Source organism: Nerophis lumbriciformis, linkage group LG37 (genome assembly GCF_033978685.3).
Source record: "Nerophis lumbriciformis linkage group LG37, RoL_Nlum_v2.1, whole genome shotgun sequence".
Classification (NCBI taxonomy): Eukaryota; Metazoa; Chordata; class Actinopteri; order Syngnathiformes; family Syngnathidae; genus Nerophis; species Nerophis lumbriciformis.
The window spans coordinates 19221980-19240000 of NC_084584.2; the positions used below are offsets into that span (position 1 = coordinate 19221980).

General features: G+C 39.6%; 2 protein-coding genes across 2 annotated transcripts in view; both read right to left on the reverse strand.

Moving 5' to 3' along the window:
• Positions 1-7029, reverse strand: part of recql4 (RecQ helicase-like 4) — a 41303-nt gene extending 34274 nt beyond the window's left edge. The window contains 8 exon segments of the mRNA XM_072912546.1: positions 876-975; positions 1038-1111; positions 1189-2050; positions 5830-5951; positions 6030-6173; positions 6416-6510; positions 6644-6677; positions 6749-7029. Of these exon segments, the coding sequence (XP_072768647.1) occupies positions 876-975; positions 1038-1111; positions 1189-2050; positions 5830-5951; positions 6030-6173; positions 6416-6510; positions 6644-6677; positions 6749-6841 (1524 nt within the window). The 5' untranslated portion in view covers positions 6842-7029.
• Positions 7030-8600: 1571 nt separating this feature from the next.
• The window catches only part of cndp2 (carnosine dipeptidase 2), a 13423-nt gene continuing 4002 nt past the window's right edge, over positions 8601-18021 (reverse strand). The window contains exons 5-12 of the mRNA XM_061931420.1: positions 17320-17408; positions 16934-17134; positions 16785-16869; positions 14129-14289; positions 13885-14049; positions 10509-10650; positions 8839-8986; positions 8601-8767 (exon numbers count right to left, since the gene is read on the reverse strand). Coding sequence (XP_061787404.1) covers positions 8698-8767; positions 8839-8986; positions 10509-10650; positions 13885-14049; positions 14129-14289; positions 16785-16869; positions 16934-17134; positions 17320-17408 — 1061 coding nt within the window. The 3' untranslated portion in view covers positions 8601-8697. The remainder of the gene's footprint in view (positions 8768-8838; positions 8987-10508; positions 10651-13884; positions 14050-14128; positions 14290-16784; positions 16870-16933; positions 17135-17319; positions 17409-18021) is intronic.

The window sequence follows — 18021 nt, forward strand, 5'->3', positions numbered from 1 at the left end:
AGTGACTCACTTGATGGACAGTTTGCTCTTGCTGGATGGGGACGTTTCTTCCGGTTTATTTTTGGTAAGCACTCCATTTATGTCAAACTTCCATGGCTTCAGTTCCACATTTACAGCGTTAAAGTCACACCGACCTCACTCTCTTGGCATCCGTCTGCTCTAACGTTTTACCCTTCCTTCATGCTTGCTTCTATAAGTAGTTAATCCTCTGTATACTCAGCTACAAAAAGATAAAGTTGTGAATCCTTATTTTTTTCTAAAATAGTCGTCTTCATTGCGTCTTACCAAATCTGCCACCATGATTAGTAAAGACAAATGTTTGTTTCCGGAAGTAGGAGCACACATTTGTTGCCGGAAGTGCGATCCAATTGAAATGGAAATAAATGCACCGAGGAAATAAGTTCCGGCAATGCTTAAAATGACCAAAATTCCGTAAATATTGTACATATGAACGTGTATGTTACTACATTATATATAGACTTGCAGTGTGTATACAAAAGGTTGATGGAGGGTTTTGAAGGTTTTTTTAGAGGGCTTTGAAGGCTACAACGGTGACTCCCATTAGCCGCATCTTCTAAGTGTTTTTTTATCATCTTTAATATCCTAAAAAAAAGACATGTGTTCTTGTTTCTCATAGCGACTGAGAACCATAGGCAAAACTCCAGAAAAGTGCAGTTCTCCTTTATTTGGATTCATAGCAACAGCACTCTTCATTCTTGCCTGCAGATTGCGCCATCAAAGCATACTCTATTTGAAGATACTATTTTTTAAAATTAATTAGTTACCATTTTAAGCAAATTTTTATTTGTAAATCAAGATCAACTGTATAATGTACTTGTGTCTAGTGTTTATATGCATGACAAATATGCACTTACTTGTTTGCGTAGGGCAAGCCCTCGTAGAGCATAACCTTTAACATGAGATTTCTTCTTCAGGTTTATCTTTACAAAGTTGCCTTCTGCAGCTTTCGTGCCTCTGCATTAAAAAAGAGGAGGTTATTTTGGATGATGGTTCATTTGGAGCATGTCAAGTCTTACCTGGCTCTGACCGACTGTGCACGATATGATCTCTTGGCGCTATATTCTTCCTCTATTTCTCCTAACAGGTTCTCCTGGGGCAACTTAACAGAAGTACAATTAAGTGCACAAAAAAACAAAGAGAAGGGGGCTACTGGGTGTCCATGCTTACCCTCCTTGGCACCTGAGTGTCTTCCTCTGCTTCATCATTATCTTTTCCCTTTTTCTTGCTCCTCTTGGTTCTTCTTTTCCCATCTCCTTCTTCAAACTCCCCATCACACTTCTCATTCTTTTTAGCATTTCGTCTTCTCTTTTTGGACCCACCTTCTTCTCCCTGTGTCATCTCCACCTCCCTCTGCCTCTTCCTGCTCTTCTTCGCACCCCTGGATGTAGGAGGATCTTCTGGTGGTAAAGATGTTGTCAGGTGTCCCTCAGTGTTTCCTTGCTTTCCAGTGCATTGTTGAGCAGGTACCGCTTCAATTTCGCTCTCATTCAAAGTCAAAACATTTCTCACTGCTGTCTTTTTTTCTTGAATAAAATCTTTTCCAACTACATCTTCTTCCTTGTCCTTCTTTCCCACCAGCAAAACTCTCTCCTGGTTGCCAGATCCAGGTCTCTCCTCAGCTTCCATCTCTCTAAACACCTGACACCTCTCCAGCCATTTCTTGTCCACAAAGCCCAGCCTGCTGGCAGGTGAAGGCCTCTGATCAGCAACCTTAGAAACTATTCCTACTGGGAATCCTCTTGAGGCGGCTATGCCAACACATGCATCTACCAGGCCTCCATGTGAAGCCCCTTTAAGATATTCTGAGTCTTCTTCTCCTCCTGTGTTTGCTAGACTGCCTGCAGTAGAGGTTGGTGACATCTTAACAGATGAAGCCTCTTCATCGGTACTAGCACATATCCTTCTGGTATCACTTCCTTTAACAGAACTAAGCGACTCTCTTGCACATCCAGCGACAGGTTTGAATGCTTCAAAGGGATCTTCAGACTCCACTGGTTGGGCTTTGCTGGAAAGGCCAAGCTTCATCTTTCTAAAACAGAAAGGTTCTTTAAAAAAAAAAATTAAACTACCATTTATTTATTTTTTAATTACATTAGCAGCTTGAAAATTATTTTTTTAAACCAGCTAAACTAAGTTTTCTAGTGCCAAAAGGCAAAATGTATCAATTTGAAATCAGATAACGAAAGAAAACTCGACAAATAAAGCTAGAGGATTATTTTATCTAACCTTTGAGCAACCTAAATATACATACTTATTCTTAAGATCCAAAAGGAATCAAGTCATAAAAATGTCATAACTCAGCAATAAATTTACTTTTTTTTTTTTTTACTTTCAACGCTTGCAATCTTTTACAGGGTTTCTCCAGGTATCAACAAATCTACTTTAATACTTTTTAATGCCACTTAAAAAATGAAATGCCCATGTCTGATTGCATGTTGTTATTACATATAGTCAAACGTTTACAATTGTCTGTATAGGATAGACTTTTTTAGACTTGTATTTATCCCACAAAGGGGAAATACACACATAATTGTAAGCACTTGACAATAATAATGTTGAATAGTTGAAACATATACATTAACTGTTATTATTTAGTGAATTAGAATTGGCTTGCAAGACAATTTCAGCTATGACTTAATGTTTATTTATTTATTTTTCTGTAGTAGCATTCTGTGTTCTGACTTTGTGCATAGACTGTAGACAATAGCCAATTAAAAGGTTCCACCTGTCAATCATCACTCTACTTTCAATCAAAAAAAAAATTAAAAGTGAACTGCACTTAAGCCCTCTAAATTAACATCCATCCATCTATCTTCGTCCACTTATCCGAAGTCGGGTCGCAGTGGCAGCAGCCTAAGCAGAGAAGCCCATACTTCCCTCTCCCGACTTACTTCCCTGGGGGGATCCCGAGGCCTTCCCAGGCAAGCTGGGAGACAGTCTCTCCACCGTGTCCTGGGTCTTCCCTGTAGCCTTCTACTGGTCAGATGCACCCTAAACACCTACCCAGAGAGGCGTTTGGGGGGGCATTCTGACTAGATGCCCGAACCACCCCATCTGGCTCCTCTTGATGTGGAGGCTCCCAAATGACAGCGCTTCTCATCTTATCTCTAAGGGAAAGCCCCGCCACAGGAAAGTAATTTTGGCCGCTTGTACCCGTGATCTTGTCCCTTTTTAAATAGAGGAACCATCACCCCAGAGGCACCAACCACGATATCCACGCAATGCTTCAGACTCTTGTCAACTACGATAGCCTCACAGCATCCAGAGCCTTAAAGAACTCCAGGCTGATCTCATCCACCCCCAGGGCCCTGCCACCAAGGAGCTTCTTAACTACCTCGGCAACATTAGCCCCAGAAATAGAAGAGCCCACCGCAAAGTCCCCAGGCACTGCTTCCTCATTAGAAGACGTGTAGGTGGGATTGAGGAGGTCTTCGAAGTATTCCTTCCACCGATCCACAACATCAGTACACGTCAGCAGCACACTGTGCACACCATACACGGTGTTGAAAGTGCACTGCTTCCCCCTTCTGAGGCGGCGGATGGTGGTCCAGAATCGCTTTCGAAGCAGTCCGAAAGTCGTTCTCCATGGCCTCTCCGAACTCCTTCTTATAGTTTTTGCCTCTGCAAAGCTGCACACCACTTGGTCTGGCGGTATCGGTCCACTGCCTCTGGAGTCCCATGAGCCAAAAAGACCCAGTAGGACTCCCTCTTCAGCTTGACGTCATCCTTCACCATTGTTGTCCACCAGTGGGTTCTGGGATTACCACCAAGGCAGGCGCCGACCACCTTGCGGCCACAGCTCCAATCGGCTGCCTCGACAATAGAGGCACGGAACATGGTCCACTCGGACTCAATATCCAGCGCCTCTCTCGTAACATGTTCGAAGTTCTCCCGGAGGTGGGAATTGAACTCTCTAACGGGAAACTGTGCCAGACGTTCCCAGCAGACCCTCACTATGCGTTTGGGCCTGCCAGGTCTGTCCAGCATCCTCCCCTACATTCAGGGCCGACTCACCACCATGTGGTGATCGGTTGAAAGCTCCGCCCCTCTCTTCACCCGAATGTCCAAATTATGAGACCGCAAATCCGATGATACAACCACAAAGTTGATCATTGAACTGCAGCCTAGGGTGTCCATGTAACAAGTGCACATATGGACACCCTTATGTTTGAACATGGTGTTTGTTATGGACAATTTGTGACGAGAACAAAAGTCCAAAAACAAATGAATAAACATCCAATTCTGAATTAGTTGATCAATATAATATACCCAGAAGTCATTTTCAAATGTTATTTCCTTAAATCCTCTGACAATATGCCTTATAATAGCCACAAAATGAAGGATACGTTTTTTAATCAAGATACAGTTTAAAAAAATGTGTGTTGAAATGCATACTGAAATAAAGGAGTTGTGTACGAAACAAGCTCAACTTCCACGTTAACATGACATGGTGTCACATATAAGGACTACATGCCTACAGTGACCAAAGAGTGGCAAATTTTGGGCTTCCGGAGCCGTTTGATATTGCTGTCCAGCAGAGTGTCCGCTATAGAGGCTTATCTCGCTTTTGGACCTTAGAAGACACCTTGTATCCAGTTTAAAAGCCATAGACGAAGAAAAGAAACAGGCATACGTAACAATTTATCGATGACAGCAACGTTATTAAGTTAATTTTATATATCGTTTGATTGATTGACGTATTGACTATCGGCCAAATCCTACAATTGTGTAAACATTTTTTAATGTCTTTGGACATTGCATTTACTGCTTTTAATGCCATTTAAAGCCTTAATGTTCAAAAAATCTATTTAATTACTTTTAATGCTATTTAATGTCTTGTGGAAACCCTGTTTTAACAACTTCAGATCTATTTATTAATATAATATATATATGTTTTTTTATGTTTCATGACAGTTTCAATAAGGGGAAAATGCTACATTTGCAATATTTCTAAAAAAAATAAAATAATAGGTTGTAGTGTAGATTGGTTTGAAAAAAAAAAAGTCAATAATTCATGACAACCTTGATTTTGATACAGTAGACAAGTAGACAAAAATTATTATTTTTACGGTGCCTGGCTACAATGAAAGCGAAAGCAGACAGGACTTGGTTGAGTTTATTGAGTTCACATTAGTATTTTTTATATATCTGCCATGTTATATATACCCGCCCATTTTCATTGCATTTTAACGTTTTAATGGCAGTTTAACTCATTTACCCTCATCAAAGCTCTGAGAATTATGCCGATGGTTTTCTGGCACTACCTTGTAAATGGGGCGCAATTACACCAAAACAATCTTTTCTTATAATTTAATCGGCAAGAATTGAATTTAAAACTTTATAGATCCACTAGGTAAATTGTTTGTCACAAAATAGCTCAAGAGATTAATTCATATTTCATGTAAACAGCATCGTAATATACCAGGTCTACATTCTGTTAAAACATTAGCAATTATAATGGGAGTCAATGGGGCCAAAAGAGTTCTTAACAGAAAGTGTCAAAAACACAAGGCGATTTTATAAAAATAAAAAAATACTTGTGTGAATATGTTGGGTTAAGTATAGTGTTTCATATTTTACATCTAGTTTAAATAATTCATTCTGTGTCCAAATGTTTTAAAGGGAGGCGTTTTAAATACCATATATATAGGTTTTTAAATGATTGTTTTTAAACATTACCGGTACTTTGGCTAATGGAAACATGCAATACAACTGCTGCAGCATTAAATATGAAGAAAATACTCAGCCAGAATTAAACTGAGATTTTTAATCCACAAACGGTTTACCTGTTTAAAATGGCTTACTGACCTTGGTGGTAAGGGACTGAATTCTGCGTTTGACGATGAGGTGACCAAGATAGTCTTCCGTATATCATCCTTTAAGGAGTTCAGAGGCACACGACCTGATCTTTTCAAAGAGACAGCTTTCTCCTGCACGGACAACAACAATGCTGTAAATGACAAAACATCTCATTATCCATTTGCTTTGTCTTCAAGCTAGTTTTATACCTTGTGAGTCAATGTTGCTAGGTTGTGTTTGAATTTGAGCCCATAGTATTGCGCAGAGGCCTTCAGACTGTCTTTGTCTGTCAGTCTCGGCAAAGATGCTGGCCTCACACTGCGATTTAAATGGGAACCCCAGCATTCGGACTCCTAAACAGACAGACAAACCATTAATAACCACACAATATTGTTGGCCCTAGTGTGTGAATGTGAGCGTGAATGTTGTCTGTCTATGTGTGTTGGCCCTGCGATGAGGTGGCGACTTGTCCAGGGTGTACCTGCACCTTGCGCCCGAATGCAGCAGAGATAGGCTCCAACACCCCCCGCGACCCCGAAAGGGACAAGCGGTAGAAAATGGATGGATGGATATTGTGATACACATTATGATGTACCTTCTGGGTTGGTTTAATGGGTTTACTTGTTGCATCACTGCTACCGCTGCTGTTCTCTTTGGCTTGTTTCAAACTGCGGTACTCTTTATATAGATCTGAAAAAGTGAACATGTCTTAGTTGCACAGTTTAATCTCCCAATGATTTGTATGAGACATAAAAAATATCTACATGCATATGCATGTTAAGCTATATGCACTATGCTTATGGCATAAGCTATATGCACTCACTCTTCGTTTCCTCTGAGGCTTCATCAATGTCCTCCTACACAACACAAAGTAGATCATTTTATTGAGAGAATGGTCGATAAAAAAGTTATTGTGACTCAAAATCACCTTGCTGGGTTTCCTGTGGTGCTGCTTGACAAATCCCTGCTCCCATGTTTTCAGCAGCAGCTTCACCTCGTTGTAGCGATCCATGATAACCATAAAGGCATAACTTTTGCCAAATGCACTTGCTTATGTCTAACAAATCAGATATAAACTGGAAGCGAAAGTTAAAATGGTATCTATTGTGTGTGGAAAAACAAAACAGTTTGGCCTCTTCTGTTGACGTTGTAGCACAGAGGTGAGCGAAACACTTCCGTGTTATTTTATTCTCGCGCTGAAAATGGCATCTTGTGTTGCCAGATTTGCTTTTCCACCTCTTTAACTTTGAACGCTATTCATTAACGAACGCATTTTAATAAAAAAATGAAAACCTTCACTAATAATAGACAAAAATCTTAATACGATAAGACCAGTCATAACCAGTAAGACGCTTAGCTTTTGTTATATATTTAATATGTTAAAGTGTCCTTTGATTTGATAGACATGGCAACCATTGAGTTAAACATGGAAACAGACCCCGCCTCCTCCTTAAAGGGACAGTCTCTCATCAGCCTCATTTAGTGGGGGGGTTTCAGAACTTGATTTAAAGTTCATTAACAAAACAAACGTGACATCATATTGGCAACAATATGAACATAAAAATAGACAAAATATTCTATAAAAAATGTTTTAAAATATGTTCAAAAAAGGGCAGCACGGTGGAACAGGGGTTAGTGCATGTGCCTCACAATACGAAGGTCATGAGTAGTCCTGAGTTCAATCCCAGGCTCGGGATCTTTCTGTGTGGAGTTTGCATGTTCTCCCCGTGACTGCGTGGGTTCCCTCCGGGTACTCCGGCTACCTCCTACCTCCAAAGACATGCATAGGTCGATTGGAAACACTAAATTGGCCCTAGTGTGTAAATGTGAGTGTGGATGTTGTCTGTCTATCTGTGTTGGCCCTGTAATGAGGTGGCGACTTGTCCAGGGTGTACCCCGCCTTCCGCCCGAATGCAGCTGAGATAGGCTCCAGCACCCTCCGTGACCCCGAAAGGGACAAGCGGTAGAAAATGGATGGATAGATGTTCAAAAAGTATTTTACCGGTAATTCGCTTTTTTTTTTTTAAATAAAATAAAAATAGTAAAACTACCGTAAACAAAGGAAAGAAAAACACAAAAGAAATAAGAAACATCTGCAAGACATAACATTTGAAAGAAAATGAAACAAAAAATTATGAAAACAATATACTATACATTACTTTCTTATCTTTTATTGAAATTGTTTTGTAATGTTTTTTAGAATGTTGGAACTCTTCATGGCCTGTTTTCTTTGTTTTCATTAGTAAGTTGTACATTTTTGTCAGAATAAAACACAAATATTTAGTTTACATGACATTACTCTGGATTTGTGAACTCTTTCTAATAGACTTAAGTTTAACAACATTCTCCAACTTATTACATGTACATTGTAGAAAGAGAGACATTTCTTCTTTGAAATCTAAAAGTGTAATACAATTACTTAATAGTAAAACAGTAACTTCCGTCCAGAATAATTGGCAGACGGGACAATAAAAAGAGGGTTTATCAACTCTTTTTTTCAAGATTAAAAAAAACAAATTCTGCATGAATTGTTACAAGGGTAGATAAACAAAACATAAACTAAACAGAAATGTCCCGTTTAGACCATATCATTAAAAAAAAACATTTTCGAAAAAAAATGTATAGATCCCTAATATGAACTATTTTTTCCAAAATATTTTACGATTCAAAAGGCTATATTTTTGACTACCACAGTAAACACAATACTAATTTGTATGCTATATAGCACTACAAAATGGATGTAAACAATAAAATACTACAGAGACATTAATGAGCCATGATTACAGTAACAAAGTATTTTATTATGGGTAGACAATGTGATATGCTTGAACCTTTAAGAATATCGGTCCATATGATGGTAAGAACGACGTTAGATTTTTAGTCTTGCAGCTGGGACACTTCATGGAAGTAAGCACCAAGCATCTTGATCCCTTGAATGTAGTTGAATCTGAAAAGGAAAAGGAAAAATGATATTTGGAAGATATGACAGGGTTTTTTTGACACAGGGAGGAAACACACCTGTTGAGCTTCTCATTCTGGGAGTGGGCACCGTCGTCGGAGGAGCCGACTGGAAGGAGCATAACATTGCGTCCTGTGGCCTCCTGGAAAGTCAGCGTGACGGGGATGCTTCCGCCCTCACGCGTCAGGTCCGGTTCCACGCCAAAGACTAGCAGGACGATCATGGTATTAGGTATGTTAACTAGAGATTACTCTAATAGATATCTGTCTGTGCAATATGTTTTTTTAAATTTTTATTATGTTTTAAAAAAATGTTTATTATTGTTTGTTGTCTTAAGAGTATTTTATGTAGGTTGTGTTAAAAGCACTGAGCTGGATTGATGTTCAATTCTGTTGTTTCCATGCAATGACAATAAAGGTATTCCGATAGAGATCAACCGATTATCGGCGCCAATATATGGCGTTTTGACATATAGAAGTATCTGCCTTTTTTTTTTTTTTTGGAACTACAACATAACTACATGAGCAGATACAATATATACACATATGATAACAGTATTCATTTAAAAAAATAAAAAATTGGTGAAGTAGATAGTTATAACCACTGCTCAAGTACCAGCCCGTTTGCCCTACATTAAAAAAAATACCTTTTTGCGAGAGTATTTTATTTAAATTAATTTAAGAATAAAAATTAATCTAATCGTCAATAATTATCCCCAAATACTGTATGTTAGCGCGGCAACTCTCCCCCACTGGTCGCCTAAAGTACATCTCCTCTGCTTACATGAAGTCGTCAAAGCTTAAATTTTTGTCTTTCTTTCCTGGCATCTTCCTACACTTTTTGACTGTTTTTGCTACTGCAGAAATCGAGTCGCATGACTAGCTTCCATCTGCAACACTTGGAAAGTGAGCTCATTAAAGGAGCGCGACGAGTTCCATGTTACGTGATTTAATCAAATACCGGGACAGAGCAGTAGAAGATGGGTGGATGAATGGACAGAGATGGATGGGTAGATATCTCTGCTAAAAATTCTAACTTTGTGTAAATATCTTGACAAATAAGAGGATTATTATATGTAAGTAAAGGCAGCAGCTCACACATTATCAAACTCTCTGTAACATCGAGGAAGAAATTATTTAGCCAGCTGGAAAAATGTCCTTACTATAAGCTACGTGAAGGAGCCCAGAATTACTTTTATTTAAATGTTTGCAATATTACAGGGTTCCTCACGAAAAAACCTTACAATGTATTAAATCCATAAAATTGCATACAATTGAGTATATGGTGAGTAATTGTGATGTATATTTTTACCAATTTTCCCAGGAGATACTAAATTTTTTGAAATATAAATGTTGATGCTCCTCTGATCCACGTAAGAAAAGGTGTTTGTGATATCTCCTGATGTTTTTTGGCTCTAAATTAACCACAACATTTGCGCGGCATAAAAGATTATGTCTCTACTGGTCTGACATTTAAAAAAAAAAGTATGTTAAAAAAGCAACTTAAAAAAGCCTTGTCCGGCGGTTTACAGACATATACTATTCATGTTTAAAGAACTTTTACGACAAATGAATATCAGCTTCTAATATCGATTGTTGGCCTCCTTGACTAATTATAATCGGTATCGTCCCCAAAAAAAACATATCGGTCGATCTCTAATTCAAACAATACACTTATTAAGGTGTGCAAGTGCACTGATTGTTTAAAATGCTGTACAAAACGGACATACCCGTCTTCATGGCCTTGCGACCCGCCATGTAGTGGGGGTGGTTGAAGTCAGACACCCAGGCTTTAGCCCCGTGGCCCATGGAAACTTTCAGTTTGTTGGGGCTGTCCAGTTGGGCAAACTTGGCTTGCAGATGATCGATCACCTTTCAGAAAAAGAAAAAAAAAAGGAAAATATTGTATGGAGTAACTTCAAATATTGACACTGTATATCATTATTAGCAACAGTCATGGGGAGTTTTCTGTGTGAATATTATTCATTGTGTATGCAGTTTTACGTGCATCAACTTCCTCAAACAGCCTCAAGACGACAGTTTTGTTTTTGCACTGGCAGAAGCACCACAAGAGACACACAGACACACATACACTCTTGTATTTGTTACATTCTTGAGACCTCTTTAGGACCACCCTTTTTAGATATACAGTATAAAGATTTGTATTTACAACATTAATATACATACATATATATATATATGACATTGAAGCTAATCTTAGGGAGCTAACTCGCAACAGGCCTAGTAAACACATACGACAGGCTAATCGCACCACTAGTTATGCGAACATAGTTGTACAAGTTGGCTCCAATGACACTAGGATGAGACAGTCAGAGATTACAAAGAGAAACATAGCTAGGACTTGTAATCTCGCTAGAAAGATGTCCAGGCTTCGAGTAGTTGTCTCTGGCCCCCTGCCTACGAGAGGCAATGATGAGAGATATAGCAGATTAGTCTCGCTTAACAAGTGGCTGGCTAGCTTCTGTAGACAACAGACACGCATTCTACTGAGGTGGCAAATTATGATGCGTTCAGTGTATCGCAGCACCAAGCAAACAATCTGAAAATTCCCGTCATATCAATTCCTCGATATGGTCGAAATTACAAACCCCGTTTCTATATGAGTTGGGAAATTGTGTTAGATGTAAATATAAACGGAATACAATGATTTGCAAATCATTTTCAACCCATATTCAGTTGAATATGCTACAAAGACAACATATTTGATGTTCAAACTGATAAACGTTTTTTTTTTTGCAAACAATCATTAACTTTAGAATTTGATGCCAGCAACACATGACAAAGAAGTTGGGAAAGGTGGCACTAAATACTGATAAGGTTGAGGAATGCTCATCAAACACTTATTTGGAACATCCCACAGGTGAACAGGCAAATTGGGAACAGGTGGGTGCCATGATTGGGTATAAAAGTAGATTCCATGAAATGCTCAGTCATTCACAAACAAGGATGGGGCGAGGGTCACCACTTTGTCAACAAATGCATGAGCAAATTGTTGAACAGTTTAAGAAAAACCTTTCTCAACCAGCTATTGCAAGGAATTTAGGGATTTCACTCTCTACGGTCCGTAATATCATCAAAGGGTTCAGAGAATCTGGAGAAATCACTGCACGTAAGCAGCTAAGCCTGTGACCTTCGATCCCTCAGGCTGTACTGCATCAACAAACGACATCAGTGTGTAAAGGATATCACCACATGGGCTCAGGAACACTTCAGAAACCCACTGTCAGTAACTACAGTTGGTCGCTACATCTGTAAGTGCAAGTTAAAACTCTCCTGTGCAAGGTAAAAACCGTTTATCAACAACACCCAGAAACGCCGTCGGCTTCGCTGGGCCTGAGCTCATCTAAGATGGACTGATACAAAGTGGAAAAGTGTTCTGTGGTCTGACGAGTCCACATTTCAAATTGTTTTTGGAAACTGTGGACGTTGTGTTCTTCGGAACAAAGAGGAAAAGAACCATCCGGATTGTTATAGGCGCAAAGTTGAAAAGCCAGCATCTGTGATGGTAAGGGGGTGTATTAGTGCCCAAGACATGGGTAACTTACACATTTGTGAAGGCGCCATTAATGCCGACTGGCCTGCCTGTAGTCCAGACCTGTCTCCCATTGAAAATGTGTGGCGCATTATGAAGCCTAAAATACCACAACGGAGACCCCCGGACTGTTGAACAACTTAAGCTGTACATCAAGCAAGAATGGGAAAGAATTCCACCTGAGAAGCTTAAAAAATGTGTCTCCTCAGTTCCCAAACGTTTACTGAGTGTTGTTAAAAGGAAAGGCCATGTAACACAGTGGTGAACATGCCCTTTCCCAACTACTTTGGCACATGTTGCAGCCATGAAATTCTAAGTTAATTATTATTTGCAAAAAAAAAAAAAAGTTTATGAGTTGAACATCAAATATCTTGTCTTTGTAGTGCATTCAATTGATAATGGGTTGAAAAGGATTTCCAAATCATTGTATTCCGTTTATATTTACATCTAACACAATTTCCCAACTCATATGGAAACGGGGTTTGTACATACAGGTTTTGGAGCAACATATGTTGCCATCCAAGCAACGTTACCATGGACGCCCCTGCTTATTTCAGCAAGACAATGCCAAGCCACGTGTTACATCAACGTGGCTTCATAGTAAAAGAGTGCGGGTACTAGACTGGCCTGCCTGTAGTCCAGACCTGTCTCCCATTGAAAATGTGTGGAGCATTATGAAGCCTAAAATACCACAACGGAAACCCCCGGACTGTTGAACAACTTAAGCTGTACATCAAACAAGAATGGGAAAGAATTCCACCTGAGAAGCTTAAAAAATGTGTCTCCTCAGTTGTGAAGTGAAGTGAAGTGAATTATATTTATATAGCGCTTTTTTCTCTAGTGACTCAAAGCACTTTACATAGTGAAACCCAATATCTAAGTTACATTTAAACCAGTGTGGGTGGCACTGGGAGTAGGTGGGTAAAGTGTCTTGCTCAAGGACACAACGGCAGTGACTAGGATGGCGGAAGCGGGGATTGAACCTGCAACCCTCAAGTTGCTGGCACGGCCACTCTACCAACCGAGCTATACCGCCCCAGTTCCCAAACGTTTACTGAGTGTTGTCAAAAGGAAAGGCCGTGTAACAAAGTGGTGAACATGCCCTTTCCCAACTACTTTGGCACATGTTGCAGCCATGAAATTCTAAGTTAATTATTATTTGCAAAAAATATATATATATTTTATGGGTTTGAACATCAAATATCTTGTCTTTGTAGTGCATACCATTGAATATGGGTTGAAAAGGATTTGCAAATCATTGTATTCCGTTTATATTTACATCTAACACAATTTTCCAACTCATATAGAAACGGGGTTTATGGATACAATGGTTTTCTGTATTGGGACCATGATTTCGGTCCTAACTTGTTCACCGGTCCTCATATGGAAGGTACTTTTCCTTGTTGATGTCTCAAGGGTAGAAATACAACACACACACACACACACACACACACACACACACACACACACACACACACACACACACACACACACACACACACACACACACACACACACACACACACGCACACACAAAGTAATTTGCGCTCTACCTTCTTCTCCACGACTTTGGGGTCCATGTCGGGCACCAGGCGGATGGAAAATTTTCCGTTGACCTTTCGTGGGATAACCGTTTTTGCGCCCACGCCAGAGAAAGCCCCCTCGATACCGTGCAAAGAAAGAGAGGGATACCTCCAGCGATGCATAAGAATTTCCTCCTAAGAAACAAGGAGAGTAATAGCTAACATGGCAGGAGCTAAATATTCAGTGGCTACCAGTGGAATTTAGGCTGCTTGCCTTGGTGCTGTGCAGCAGCTGTTCCACGCCGACATCTTTAGAGTACTCGTCCAAGTCAAACTCAATCTTGTCGTAAAGTTGCTTCTCTTCGTCAGTCAGTGGGGCCACGTCGTCATACATGCCGGGAATTACGATCTTGCCTCTCTTGTCCACCAAAGAGCCTGTTGAGACAATTAAATTGGCGTCATCCTGTAGTTTGCTTTTGGAATGCAATTGGTAAAACTGTCAACAGGAAGCCCGAATAATTAATGTATTAGTGGGTAATCAGGCAGTTCTGACCAATGATCTGACGATATAATTTTCTATTGTTCAGTCAAAAGCTTTTCTACACTGTCTGTTAAAAAAAACAGACTGTTTTTTTCCTTGGTTTGTCCTCAAAATTCTAAAGATTACCCCATGACAATGTGAAAATATTTGTTTATTATATTTTGCAAATGTATTAAAAATAAAAAATAAAATTAAAATCACGTACATACGTAAGTATTCACAGCATTTGCTCAGTATTTTATAGATGCACCTTTGGCAGCAATTACAGCCTCAAGTCTTTTTGAATACGAGGAGCATAAAAAGAGGACAATCTTCCCGAAGGACAACCATCTGCAGCAATCCACCAATCAGGCCTGTATGGTAGAGTGGCCAGACGGAAGCCATTTCTTAGTAAATAAAAGTTTGCCAAAATGAAATTAAAAGACTCAAACAACATTCTATGGCCTGATGACATAAAGATTGAACTCTTTGGCATGAATGCCAGGTATCATGTTTGAAGGAAACCCGGCATCGCTCATCACCAGGCCAATACCATCTCTACAGTGAAACATGGGGGTGGCAGCATCATGCTGTGGGAATGTTTTTCAGCGGCAGGAACTGGGAGACTAGTCAGGATAGAGGGAAATATGAATACAGCAATGCAGAGACATTCTGGATGAAAACCAACATTTCCCATTCAACCTGATGCTGCTTGAGAGGTGCTGCAAAGAGGAATGGGCAAAGAGGAATGGGCAAAGAGGAATGGGTGAAACTGTCCAAAGAAAGATGTGCCAAGCTTGTGGCATCTTATTAAAAAAGATTTGAGGCTGTATTTGCTTCCAAAGGTGCATCAACAAAGTATTGAGCAAAGACTGTGAATACTTATAAACATGTGACTTTTTTAAAATTTTGAATAAATTTGCAAAATTAAAAAAAAAATATATATATATATATATATATTGTCATAATGTGGTATTGTTTATAGAATTTTAAGGACAAAAATTAATTGATTCCATTTTGGAATAATGCTGTAACATAACAAAATGTGGAAAAAGTAAAGCGCTGTGAATACTTTCCGGATGTACTGTATGTAGGTTATGGATAGCGTTCAATGCATGGAGGACAATCTTGTAGTTGATGCAGTGTATGACGGGAAGCTAGTGGAGTTGTTGTGGAACAGGCGTGATGTGACTGACAACTGACGTGATTATACGAGCAGCAGCATTCTGGACGAGTTGGAGTTTATGGAGGAGTGTGTGGAGAAGACCAAAAAGAAGGAGTAACAATAATCCAGACGGGGAATGACAAGAGAAGGAACCAAGATCGAAGCACAGTTGGGAGTTGGTGAACGGCGGAAGCGGTTTATGTTGCGGAGGCGCAAATACTGTAGGCAGAACCAATGGTGACACTACTATTTACTGCTAGAGATCATCCCATGCTCAGGACATTTGAATTGATGACTCTCACTTTTAAACCACACAGAAAAACTTGTAAAGAAACTAAAATTTTAACTGGGTTTTTTCTCCCTTAATAAATTGTGTTTTTGTGTTGAAGCAAAAATTTACCTTATCACTGCAACTTCTATTTTTTATCTGTGCTGGATTATGGTATTTTTTTTTTTTTTACATGACTGCTTGGTCTTTATATGCTGGACATTGTATATCATTCTGCTGTAACTTTTGTTAGAAAATTAAAAACCCTGACACATCAATGTGACATGCACTCACAAATTTAACGGGATGACCATCTCTTTCGACTAGGAGGCCAGTACATTGGTACACTTTTATTTATAATAGTCTGCCTCCCTACATTTATACTTTAATCACACAGAGAACTGTTGACGCCCACTCCTTATGTTCAAACAATTAGCTGTTGCTTTCTGTACCCTTCCCTCAGACAAAGCTAGGTAAAAAAAGCCATTGTCCAATCAGCTCCTTTAGTTTGGACTGGAAATTCACATTTTATCCCTCAATGCTTTGATATCCAGACAGAGAGCTGCCTCAATAATGTGCACTTATTAAACTAATCTGTGCTTCTTCATGTAACTGTGATGTTGCATTTTTGTGTGAAACTTTGCTGCGTCTTGGACAAGACTTTTGAAAAAGAGATTTTTAATTTCAACAGGATTTTTTTCGTTAAATACAAAAGGTAAATGTTTTTACCAAAAATATATAAGGATTAAAACAAATGTCAAAGAAAAATATAAAAAGTGTCAAGTAGTAAAAAATAACAATTAAAAAGTATGGTGCAGCAACAGTGTTTTTGTGGTCGCCTTCTCTTCAAATGTTTAATGCCAATTCATTACCAAAAACACTTGGGCTATTGTCAAATGCAACTGAGGTTTAACTTTGGGCCGCAATTTACACAAAATATAAATATCATAAAAATACAAAACAGCAGCTTTACTTGCCCATAAGTGCAATGAGATCTGTCATGGCCTCGTGAACGGAGCCGCCAAACACGCCCGAGTGCAGGTCCTTCTCGCAGCCGTCCACCTTTACACATAGCGGTGACATTTTATTATTACCAGAACACGCTGGAATAATCGCAAATTCACACCTCGATGAAGAAGTAGCAGATTCCTCGCAGTCCATATGTGATGCAGGGTTTGGTCTTGCCCAGCCAGTAGTTATCCGAGATGCAGACGTAGTCCACGTCCTTGAAGAAGCTGTCTTTGCGGGCAAAGACCAGTTCGTCCAGGCCTTCCGATCCAGACTCTTCCATCCCCTCAAAGCAGAATTTGATGTTGATGGGAAGCTCCTGGAAAGAGGTATTGGCACAGATAAAAACAACAGGTATGACTGGGTTTAATGATTAAGTCAGTGCAGATAAAACTTTAAACCCAGTGACCCTTGCCCAAGTGATCACAAAGCAATTAGCTCATCAGCCATCGGTAGTTTTCCCCAAGTATGACACCATAGAAAAAATTCCTGCAGGGATTTTACCTGATGTATTTTCTGGTAGGCCTCAATGCAGTTAAACCAAGCCAGCACTGGACCCTTGTCATCAGTGGAGCCTCTCCCATACATCTTTCCTGCATGAAACAATTATTACAAACCTGGCTTGAGACTCTACAACAGGGGTCCCCAAACCTTTTGACAAGCGGTAGCAAATGGATGAACATATATATTATATATACATATATAACACATATACATATATATATACATATACTGTATATATATATATATATATATATATATATATATATATGTATGTATGAGCAGCATGGTGGCACAGGCATGTGCCTCACAATACGAAGGTCCTGGGTTCGATCCCCGGGCTTGGGGTCTTTCTGTGTGGAGTTTGCATGTTCTCCCCGTGACTGCGTGGGTTCCCTCTGTGTACTCCGGCTTCCTCCCACCTCCAAAGACATGCACCTGGGGATAGGTTGATTGGCAACACTAAATTGGCCCTAGTGTGTGCATGTGAGTGTGAATGTTGTCTGTCTATCTGTGTTGGCCCTGCGATGAGGTGGTGGTTTGTCCAGGGTATCCTGCCTACCGCCCGAATGCAGCGGAGATAGGGACAAGCGGAAGAAAATGGATGGATGGATGGATGTATATATACACACACTAATATATATACACACACACACACACACACACACACTAGTATATATATATATATATATATTAGAGATGCGC